The following is a 12,577-nucleotide window of genomic DNA, read 5'->3' on the forward strand; positions in this document are numbered from 1 at the left end:
CACCTGTAACCACTGGTATTATACCATTCATGGCAGTGCCTCCCCCCCTTAAATTTCCTGCTATTACCCCAGCCAGTTTCCCCTTCCCTTTCCTGTTGAGATGTAGGCCGTGCCTGGTATAGTCCCACCTACTGAGAGAATCAACAGGAACCACACCAATATGAGCCCCCGCACCCGACCCAAGCAGCCGCTCCAACTCCAAATTAACTCTCCCAACAGAAGAGTTCAAATGAGGCCGGTCATGGCGTCTCAGGACAGATACAAACTCAACATTGGTGTGTCTCGATGCCGACGCAATCTTTACCGGGTCACACTCTATACTGTACCCAGGATCTCTGTCGATGCTGTTCCCTGGCCCTCCCACAATAACCACGGTGTCTTCCCTGGTAAATCCTTTACAGAGTGAACCTAAATCCTCTGTCACCTGATCCAGACTAGCACTTGGTTTGAAAAAAAATTGTGACCTGGTATTCTGGTCCTAATTCCTCCTGCAGAAGTTGGCCTACACCTCTGGCATGAGAACCGCCTAACAACAAAACTTTCTTCCTTTTCGATGGCTTTCCTACATTCTTTTTCAATTTCCTATTGAAAGTTTGTTGTGTCCTGTCTACACCTACCTCTGCTTGAAGCTCATCAGTTTCTAACTGAAGCAACAGGTCAAACTTATTTTTGGACATTCACCGCAAAACTGTCAGACTTAGTTCTAGACCTGTTCCTTCTGCTACCTGTTGCCACTTCCCACCTCTCTTTGCCCTTCTCCCTCCTTAACCTGTCCAGATCTTCCCTAGCCTGATCTAGCTCAGCCTGAAGGGCAGAAATTTTCCCCTCCTGTTCCACTATCTTCCTATCTCTGCTGCAAATCCTACATAACCACTGATAAGCCTGATCCACTTTCCCGACACCCACGCCACTGCAGTCCCCCCAGTGAAAAAAACTACTGCATCCATCACACCAAATCCCGGAACTAACAATTCTAAGGCAAGTCAGGCACTTCTCACTCATGGCAAAAATAATACTTTAGCTAGAATAAATCAATTAAATTACCGAAAATCAAAAAAGACGTTACAAGAATTAAGACTATTCACAAATGTATATAAGCAAGTTTCTGATTTAAAATTTCGCTGTTTTTCTGAGATCTGTATTAAAACAATGAAGGTATATGCTATTTATTTTATATTTAACTCGATGGAATGAAAAAAAGGACAATTAAACGAGATACTTTAACTTTGATTCTCCAAAAACGTTACGAGAAATAGGCCTATAAACAAATGTATATAAGCAAGTTTCTGATATAAAGTTACGCTGTTTTTCTGAAATCTGTATTAAAACAATGAAGTTATACGCTATTTACGGTAGTTTACTTATTTGTTACCGAGAAATTAGTTAAATTACCGTGAAACAAGAAACAAACACGTTTACAAAATTTAAGCCTAAGCGCGACTTCACGAAGTTACGATCTTTTCATGTTTTCTGAAAAAATACGCAAAGAAAAGTCAAACCTTTAATGGCAAGACTAAATGATACACTAATGCATGTATTTAATTTGTTGTTGGAGTTAAACTAAATTATATTCCTGTCTAAATCACTTAACTTTCTGGAAATGGTTTCTGGCGTCACTTACTCTGCGGCCATCTTGGAACAAAAATACATGGGTGTAACACTCTGTAAGGATATGAAATGAAATGATCACACAGGTTCAGTCATGGGTAAACCAGGTAGTAGACATCAGTTTATTTGTAGAACAATGGGGAAGTGCAATCAGTCTGCAAAGGGGAATCGTGTGACAGGTTCTAGAACATTGCTCAAGTGTGAGGCACCCGTACCAGATAGACCTAACAGGGGATACTGAATGTATACAGAGAAGGGCAGTATGAATAGTCACAAGTTTGTTTAACCCACGAGACAGTGGCACAGATATACTGAAGAACTGAACCGTAACACTCTTGGAGACAGACATAAACTATCCATGGAAAGTCTATTAACAAAGTTTCACGAACCAGCTTTAAATGATTAACCTAGGAATATACTACAATCCCTTACGTATCACTCATGTAGGGCTTGTGAACTTAAGACTAGAATAATTACTGAGTGCATGTGCGCGTACACACACACACACACACACACACACACACACACACACAGAGAGAGAGAGAGAGAGAGAGAGAGAGAGAGATTCAAACCATTATTCTTCAAGTGCTTCATACGTGAATGGAACAGGAAGAAAACCTAACAACTGGTAGAATAGGATTACCCTTTGCCATGCTCCTCGGCTCCACAAATGCATATTTTCCTCAAATAAAGGAAAGAAATTTTTACAACTGCCTCTTATGTACAAGTAACGTAAGTGCAACTCATTATAAGCAGTGCTGGTGTATCAACTAAGGCTGCTGGAGAGCAGAGAAACTGTGTTCAGTTTCCACGTGGGTTCTACAGGGTTTTTTCTCCCAAATTTGGTAGTAATAGGAAGATTAGTAAGGTAAGTAAGTCAGTGTGGAATAACAAGGTAGGCAACTAAATTTCTCAAACAACATGAATTAGTAAGGAACTAATTAACAATTTAATCCAGGTCACTCTACAATGGCTCTTTCACTCACTCTGTTACATGCCCTGTTTCCTTCGAACAACTACACACACGGTACTTCTCATATAACTGTTCGAAACAAATGCACTCTCAGCACCAACAACATCTGATGAATGCAATCTTCACGGAACTACATCATTCCTTCCAAAATTTTGGCAGAAAACAGATGTTTGCATTTTAAAATATTTCTTTTTTGAAAATTAGTTTCGACACATGCTATACATATAACATTTCCTGAAAAATTGTTGCTAAAAGTTGATCATGAAATATGCTGTGTACCGTTATTTTATCCACACAGTGGTCCAAATTCTGCTGTGTTTCTAGCAGCAGATTGCAATTTTGATGTCTTAAAATGAAGTTTTTAACTTGGCGATAAAAATAAACATCACAAGGCTGACGCGTAGATGTGCTATTTGCTGGTATTACTTCTATTGAGCAAGTTAGTTGATCTTCGTCATCTATAAACATGCTACCACACACAGCAGCATTAGTTTGTCCCCTCCAGTAATCCAATATCAGACAAAACTCATTATCACCAACATATGGATTTACAATGTTCTCAAGATACATTTTGTAAACTGAATTTGTCAATTTCCCAGATTTGGCGTAAATGAAATAAATATATTTCAATGAGTCTGTTATAAGACTGGCCTCTTCTATACATTCGGGACAAAATTAATCATCAGTTTCCTATAAACACAGGAAAACTCTGGGCAACAATTTTCCATATGCTAGGATGCAATATTGTGTCATGCACATACACATTATTTCATGTATACTACCAATTGCAACAAGGGGAATACTCATCTTTGCAGCAGTCTTACTCAGAATTATTTTCATAGAATGAGACTTAAAACTTGAATACTTTAATAATCCAAGTCGCTTGAGAAATTTGTCTATCTTGTTATAACTTCTAAAAGCAAAGATGATGTAACTTACCAAACGAAAGCGTTGTTATGTTGATAGAGACACTAACAAACACAAACACACACACAAAATTCAAGCTTTCGCAAGCAACGGTTGCTTCATCAGGAAAGAGGGAAGGAGAGGGAAAGACGAAAGGGTGTGTGTGTGTGTGTGTGTGTGTGTGTGTGTGTGTGTGTGTGTGTGTGTGGGCGCGCGCGAGCGAGCAAGTGTATACCTGTACCTTTTCCCCCCTGAGGTAACTCTTTCCGCTCCCGGGATTGGAATGACTCCTTACCCTCTCCCTTAAAACCCACATCCTTTCGCCTTTCCCTCTCCTTCCCTCTTTCCTGATGAAGCAACCGTTGGTTGCAAAAGCTTGAATTTTGTGTGTGTGTTTGTGTTTGTTAGTGTCTCTATCAACATACCAACGCTTTCGTTTGGTAAGTTACATCATCTTTGTTTTTAGATATATTTTTCCCACGTGGAATGTTTCCCTCTATTATATTCATATTGTTATAACTTCTTATTGACTCACTTACTTTAACCCTCCTATTACTACCAAATTCAATGCAGAAAAAATACAAACTGCTGGATACATCTGGGAATTGTACACACATTCTCTGCTCCCCAACCAGATGCCCTGGTCACTATGCTAGCGGGTCTTTAGTTGAACAGTGTATACCTTGTGTGTACGTATGTGACAGTTACAATACTTTCTTTTCTTCATTTCCAGGAAAATATGCATTTGCGGACCTCCTATATGTTGTCAAAAAAGGCTCAGTTTTCAATTATCTATTGATTCCATCAATTTTGACACAATTACACATAATATACTTTAAGGGTGGTTTCCTCAAACATGGAGGAGTGTTCAGACAAAATATCTTAGACTTTTATTTTGGGTTGTAGACAAGCAACATACCAAATATGGGCTGAATCAGTTGGCCTTTTCTGAGGTCTTCCCTTTATCAGTGTGTGTGAGGACTGAGTGGAAGTTGATAAGGCAGTCATTGCATGAGGCTCCTACAAAGAAAACCTGTCTAATCTGTGCCATACTTAGTAAAACATCATCAAAATGTTTGATCCCTAAAGAACATGTTTAAAAAAACCTTTCATCCCCTGGAAATAAGTAACATATTATCAGTATCGGCAATTCCTGCATAAATACAAGGGGACACATTGTTATCGTAGCTGAGGTAACTTATTGACTGCTGCAGTACATTTCAAAGTGACACAGACACATGACACTATTTTTCAACAGTCACCTGGTCTTAGTAAACAACCACTGGAGTGCTCTACCAATCATTAAATTACTTGACTACAGACACCCACTTACAGGTCACAAATATGTTTGAGAATCACTGTGTGAATGTCCTCATTGTTGGAAACACATTTTCCTCTTGCTTGTTCTTTCAGCTTGTGAAAAACATGGATATTGCATGCTATAAGATCGAAACCTCCTGATCAGCAGCCTTCGTCAAACTGTTGGCACTATTTCACTATGGCTGGACACGATTTGCATTTGGTCCGTATACAGCCTGAATTTCAGACTGAATCTGTGTGCAATTTAGATGTTTTGTCCACAAGAATCATACCGTCCTGCATACTTCAACTTCGTAGTATGTTTCCAGTTGCTGCACCATTTCAATTGCACATTGTGATGCATCTGTTATTCGTACAGCATCAGATTTGGGGAAGGGTCTTTCTTATAAGAAAAAATGGATGATATACTGAAATAGAAAAGGCTTACCTTCCCATGTAGGTTTGATGTCGCATGCCTACCAGACTGCACTTGTACTATTCATTGTGAATAGGACGCCATACTTCTGCTAATAACTCGTGCTACCGGCACATTCCACATGAGTCCAACCTGTTGTCATCCTCAGACACTCAGTGCAGCAAGGTGTTGTTAAGTCAGAAGTGTGCTTACAGTCTTGTGTCATGAGGCATGCTTCATAGGAAACAACTCATGAAGTTCTCAAGCATCTCACGACATGGGCTCTCATTTCCCATCCCTAATCTCTATTAACCCATTCTGACAGAAATCACATCTATGTCACTGTCCCTGAACTTGTATACTATCAGATGCATAGTCTGACAACCCGTAGCGGGTGTTTAGTGGGCTGTCCAAAAATTTATCTGACTTAAAATGTTCAAACTGCATAATGTCATGAGAGAGAGAGAGAGAGAGAGAGAGAGAGAGAGAGAGAGAGAGAGAGGAAAAGGGCAAGTTTGTGAGTTATGACATAAATGGCCATATCTTTTGATTGCACTGACTTAGAAGCTTTAAGTGGCAATACACCTTAATATGTGACATACATTTCAACCTGATATGCCTACTCATTCCTGAGAAAAAGGATTTTTAACAACTGAACAGGCAGGCACGCAGGCAGACAACAAAGTAATCCTGTTTCGTTTTTACTGACTAAAGTACTGAAACCTAAAAATGAAAGAAAAGATCATGAGTAACAATGACATTTGTAACTGATTTGTATCTGTGAATTTTAAAATTTGTATCTGTTTTGAGAGGAGACTTAATATGTTTTCATAATTTCAGAATTGTGGAAAAAGACAAATTTAGGAGATCTGTTATAAAATGAAGGTAAAAAAGTGTTTTCCTAACATCAAACAGTTGATAAAAAGAAAGATAAGAATACTTTCAAGTACTGCTAAAACTGGGAAGGAATCTATAATGAGCATTAGTTTACTTGAACAATGACTGTGAAAACTTGATTTCTTATCTCCATGTTTATTTGTCATTACGTTTCAAACAAGAGCACAATTCAACAAGAAATTGTAAACCATACATGAATGATTGTTTCTTACTTCACATGAAATCTTGTTACAATCTTCACCAAAACCAATTTTACAATTATTTAACTTGAAGTTAATTCTATCTTTGATCAAGATAGCAGTTTCATCATACAACCTCTATCAATTAATTGAGAGAGGGCTAGGAGAGGGAGTGAGAATTACTTGTAACTGAAATGTTAATGTGATTTTCACTTACTTAACTTGCAAGAATTAAAGAAATATACACTGCATTTAAATAACATCAGTTTCACTCACTACATATCTTCCTCTTTGCTTGGAGAACTTATTGTATAGATTAACTCTATTTTAAGATCATTTGGTCTTCACTTGCATTAGCAGAGCTCCAATGATTCTCTGTACATTGGTAGCTGATACTTATACTGTCCTAGATCCATACTAAAATCAGATAAAAATGATTTAAGGTGATATTTTATGTCATTAATTAAATAAGTACCTGAAGTAAGTAAGCTATACCTATGTGCTTCTCATTAAATTTTGTAATATATCCCTGAATAAAAAGGAACTGTCTCGAATTACAAGTGTATCAGTACATTACAGCAGTAAATGTTGAAGTGAAACAAAAACTTGAGATGTAAGAGAATGGCCCACTCACCAGTACAAAAGCAGACACTTCTTTTCTTTCAAATATGCAAAACCTTAGACTACAAACCATGAGAATGAGAGTTATGCCAATGGCATAATTTTTTCTTTTTTATTTCTATAGTGACATGTAAAAAAGTTTCAGACAGTTTTAACCTTACTAATATGCATAACTTCTTCCATCTTTGTCTGCACCCCTTCCTCTTCTACCAAGATTAATGAAGTATTCACTGAAATTTAACTTTTATATTTATTGCTCATGTTACAACTTCCATTCTCACCACAAGAACACTCATTATAGGCATTACTTCTAAACAGCAGTATTCTCAGTTAAGTAACTTTATCACATTGCCACTGATGTGATGGCAAATAAAAGAAATCAGAGGGCATGGAGTAGGAAGCATTTATCCATTACCATGACACACTTCGCCGTTATCTAAAAACAAGATGACAATTTTAACATATCTGTAACTTTTTTTATAATTTGAGGCCTCCCTAGAAGACAAAACCAAAATAATACGTGATGGTAATAAATATAAGAAAATAGTAACAAATAATTAAATAATGACTTGTGGTAGGTAAGGCACAGCCCACTCTTCATCTGGTTCTGAACATTGGGAATGTACATTTACAACCAGGAAAACCTGTTTGTTTATTTCCATATTTCAACAACACGAGTTCTCCAAATTTTAAGTCTTCATAACATCATTAACAACAACCAACTACACATAACATATTATCAAAAAATGTAGGTGACAATGCTTCATAACTATTGAAATATTACTTTCTCAGATCAGATAAAATATTCATACAATAATCTGTATTCACGTAAATAACACAGTATATCACATCTGTCATGATTTGTACCATGTATACAAAATAAAGTACAACTTTTTAATCTTTTAATAATACATTAACATTTTAAATTGTAAAATGAGCTACAAATGTGCGTTTCACACAATTTCTCATAGAAAACAGACGAATAATGCAAGTTCAGTCTATACAGTCACAAAAAAAAAAAAAATCTTTAATTACTTCTGCTTCTCACTTGTAACATATATACGGACATTTGCCTCAATTTCTTTGGTGAAAATAAAATGGAAAACACAGAGAAAAGAAAACAAACTTAAAAATTACTGACGTGCTTTTCTTCACTAGGAACAGTGTAATTTAAATAACATTCTTAATATATATTTATAGGCAATATTACTGAACTTCAGATGCAATGCAAGAAACATGTCATCTGTAATAAATTTGGTGCAAGACTAGTCTGTTTGCTAAATACTAAGCTACTTATTGAATAAAAATACTGTTAGCTCATTGCACATGTTGTGCATGTTTTTGGCAATAGCTGATCAAGAAGTAAAATATTACTGCCCTAAAGTATACTTTATACAAGCTACAAATTTTATGGAAAAAAAGTAAAAATTTGCCAACAAAATCTACTTCTGACAATTCATCAGTAGATGAAATGCCACTTACTTACAAAACTGCAATGCTGTGGTAGAAACAACATAACAATGATATTACAATAGCACCAATTAACTCCTCAAGTACATTTGCAGCAACTGTCAACTGCTTTACAAAACGCACAAAAATGTGCAGGAAGAACAATGTAATATTATTTATATCAATACTTTTGAAAAGGAAGAACATCTTCATTTTTCTTTGATGAATGTATAAAGTTCCTGTAAATTCTGAACATCACAGTAAATGAGATCAACTAATGCTTTGAATGTAAGTCGCACTGCTCATCAAACGTGCATCCATCCTTATTTCTCACAGAAGCTTCCAATGTTGAAATGACACACTGAAAAACAGCAAATAAATCACACAAACACCATACAATAAATAAATAAATTAAATAAAATCTGCAATAGCAGAAAAATTTTGTCATTTAGAACTGTTAGCAAAGTTTCAAAAAGTTTAATGTAGAAATCCTTGGGTAACAGAAGAAATATTGAATTTAATTGATGAAAGGAGAAAATATAAAAATGCAGTAAATGAAGCAGGCAAAAAAGAATACAAACGTCTCAAAAATGAGATCGACAGGAAGTGCAAAATGGCTAAGCAGGGATGGCTAGAGGACAAATGTAAGGATGTAGAGGCTTATCTTACTAGGGGTAAGATAGATACTGCCTACAGGAAAATTAAAGAGACCTTTGGAGATAAGAGAACCACGTGTATGAACATCAAGAGCTCAGATGGAAACCCAGTTCTAAGCAAAGAAGGGAAAGCAGAAAGGTGGAAGGAGTATGTAGAGGGTCTATACAAGGGCGATGTACTTGAGGACAATATTATGGAAATGGAAGAGGATGTAGATGAAGATGAAATGGGAGATACGATACTGCGTGAAGAGTTTGACAGAGCACTGAAAGACCTGAGTCGAAACAAGGCCCCCGGAGTAGACAACATTCCATTGGAACTACTGACGGCCTTGGGAGAGCCAGTCCTGACAAAAGTCTACCATCTGGTGAGCAAGATGTATGAAACAGGCGAAATACCCTCAGACTTCAAGAAGAATATAATAATCCCAATCCCAAAGAAAGCAGGTGTTGACAATCAGTTTAATAAGCCACAGCTGCAAAATACTAACACGAATTCTTTACAGACGAATGGAAAAACTGGTAGAAGCCGACCTCGGGGAAGATCAGTTTGGATTCCGTAGAAATACTGGGACACGTGAGGCAATACTGACCTTACGACTTATCTTAGAAGAAAGATTAAGGAAAGGCAAACCTACGTTTCTAGCATTTGTAGACTTAGAGAAAGCTTTTGACAATGTTGACTGGAATACTCTCTTTCAAATTCTAAAGGTGGCGGGGGTAAAATACAGGGAGCGAAAGGCTATTTACAATTTGTACAGAAACCAGATGGCAGTTATAAGAGTCGAGGGACAGGAAAGGGAAGCAGTGGTTGGGAAGGGAGTAAGACAGGGTTGTAGCCTCTCCCCGATGTTATTCAATCTGTATATTGAGCAAGCAGTAAAGGAAACAAAAGAAAAATTCGGAGTAGGTATTAAAATCCATGGAGAAGAAATAAAAACTTTGAGGTTCGCCGATGACATTGTAATTCTGTCAGAGACAGCAAAGGACTTGGAAGAGCAGTTGAATGGAATGGATGGTGTCTTGAAGGGAGGATATAAGATGAACATCAACAAAAGCAAAACGAGGATAATGGAATGTAGTCGAATTAAGTCGGGTGATGTTGAGGGTATTAGATTAGGAAATGAGAAACTTAAAGTAGTAAAGGAGTTTTGCTATTTGGGGAGCAAAATAACTGATGATGGTCGAAGTAGAGAGGATATAAAATGTAGACTGGCAATGGCAAGGAAAGCGTTTCTGAAGAAGAGAAATTTGTTAACATCGAGTATAGATTTAAGTGTCAGGAAGTCTTTTCTGAAAGTATTTGTATGGAGTGTAGCCATGTATGGAAGTGAAACATGGACGATAAATAGTTTGGACAAGAAGAGAATAGAAGCTTTCGAAATGTGGTGCTACAGAAGAATGCTGAAGATTAGATGGGTAGATCACATAACTAATGAGGAGGTACTGAACAGGATTGGGGAGAAGAGGAGTTTGTGGCACAACTTGACCAGAAGAAGGGATCGGTTGGTAGGACATGTTCTGAGGCATCAAGGGATCACCAATTTAGTATTGGAGGGCAGCGTGGAGGGTAAAAATCGTAGGGGGAGACCAAGAGATGCATACACTAAGCAAATTCAGAAGGATGTAGGTTGCAGTAGGAACTGGGAGATGAAGAAGCTTGCACAGGATAGAGTAGCATGGAGAGCTGCATCAAACCAGTCTCAGGACTGAAGACCACAACAACAACAACATAATGTAATAATGATCTGAACAGCTGAAAAACTAGACTCAGAAGGCACACAGCATGAAAAAATAGCTACGACGGACATCAGCAATCATTCCCGCCCTGAAGTATAAGAGATTAGTCAGCAAGTACGACATTCATATGACAGTGAGGAAAATAAGTTATCTTCTTGTACAAAATATTCAGTATGCATAATAAAACAAATCAGAAAGAACAGTTCAAGCAGTTACAACACTGTATTTGATAACCTATTAAAGCTTATCAACTTCTTTTTAACAAGTGAGATATGTTTCTAAAGAGAATCATCATACAACATTTAATCTGTGGAACCTATGTTTCAATCACTGGCACATTTTTTCCTGAACTACATTAGCATATGCCCCAACCAAACATGGAATGGCATCCTCCCACTATCTCTGAACACTCTGAAATGAAAAGATACACATGGTTAGGTGATCTCTGTATATACAAATCTAACAGTAAGTCACTTGTTCAGTCTGTCTATATGTGCAAATTAATCTCAGATTATATCTAAAAACAAAGATGATGTGACTTACCAAACGAAAGCACTGGCAGGTTGATAGACACACAAACAAACACACAAAACTGAAGCTTTCGCAACCAACGGTTGCTTCATCAGGAAAGAGGGAAGGAGAGGGAAAGACGAAAGGATGTGGGTTTTAAGGGAGAGGGTAAGGAGTCATTCCAATCCCGGGAGTGGAAAGACTTACCTTAGGGGGAAAAAAGGACAGGTATACACTCGCGCACACACACACACATATATCCATCCGCACATACACAGACACAAGCAGACATTTGTAAAGGCTAATCTCAGAGTAGGTATACTAACTCAGGAAGAAGATTTTTATACATAATTTATAAATATTTTGTACAAACTGTCTGAATTATGATGAATTAAAATTAAGTTGTGAAAACTATACCATTGTCACCTAGTGAATGGCCACAGCGACGGAAGGGAACAGCAGGGCCTCGAGAACTCGGCAGGTGGGATCTAATTCACACCTGGTATGGTGGTCTAGCAATAGACCATGTGACTGCAAACCAAAAACATGGTGGGATCTAATTCCCACTCTGGCTTTTAACCTAGCATTAACTTCAGACTGCCCGTTTCTGCTTCCCTCAGAATACCAGTCAAAATATGCACCTCTAATTCACTGCAAGTTCTTCAAACAATGGGCAGTGAGTCACTCAACTTTTGTAATAAATATGACCAATAACGAAAATATAACCACCTCATCGTCAGGCTTTTAGGTGAGACTTACAATTTGAAATAATGAAATATTTTTACCCAACTGTTTCCCTGTAATTGTTTGAAAACAATTCTGTATAGAAAAAACATGTGGATCTGAACTATGTGGTATTTTATTTTTTGTGTTACAAGTAAAACATTTTCTGAAAAACTACTTCAGCAACTTTGCTCCATTTTCATACAGTATGCTTTTTCAGCAGCTCACTTGATGACTCTACTTTCAGCTTTCTGCTGTCCTTGAATCAAACCTAGATGTGGACATGATTCTTTGTGTGGCATGGCGAAGAAGTCTATCATAAGCAGTCCACATCAAAGTACTGTGGCACTGAGTCTCAACGGTGCATAACAGTGTGTACTAACCTTCTAAAGATGAGTGCTGTAACATGAGCTGAAAATGCATATCATGAAGGGTTTTTCATTTACCTGTGCCACCTCAGACAGCCTCCAATACATAATGAATCATACGTACACCTACAATTCACACACAATATTTACACTGGATGTAAACATATTACATTATGATGTGCTCCTATCATTGACATGAGATGTCACCGCAAATGCCTCCATACAACTTTCCT

General features: G+C 37.4%; 1 protein-coding gene across 7 annotated transcripts in view; it reads right to left on the bottom strand.

Moving 5' to 3' along the window:
• Positions 1 to 6,231: 6,231 nt before the first annotated feature.
• Positions 6,232 to 12,577, bottom strand: part of LOC126195834 (START domain-containing protein 10-like) — a 131,553-nt gene continuing 125,207 nt past the window's right edge. For all 7 annotated transcript variants that reach the window (XM_049934510.1, XM_049934512.1, XM_049934513.1 and 4 more), the window contains one exon: positions 6,232 to 8,708. In XM_049934510.1, the coding sequence (XP_049790467.1) occupies positions 8,622 to 8,708 (87 nt within the window). In that variant the 3' untranslated portion in view covers positions 6,232 to 8,621. The remainder of the gene's footprint in view (positions 8,709 to 12,577) is intronic.

Source organism: Schistocerca nitens, chromosome 7 (genome assembly GCF_023898315.1).
Source record: "Schistocerca nitens isolate TAMUIC-IGC-003100 chromosome 7, iqSchNite1.1, whole genome shotgun sequence".
NCBI classification, from domain to species: Eukaryota; Metazoa; Arthropoda; class Insecta; order Orthoptera; family Acrididae; genus Schistocerca; species Schistocerca nitens.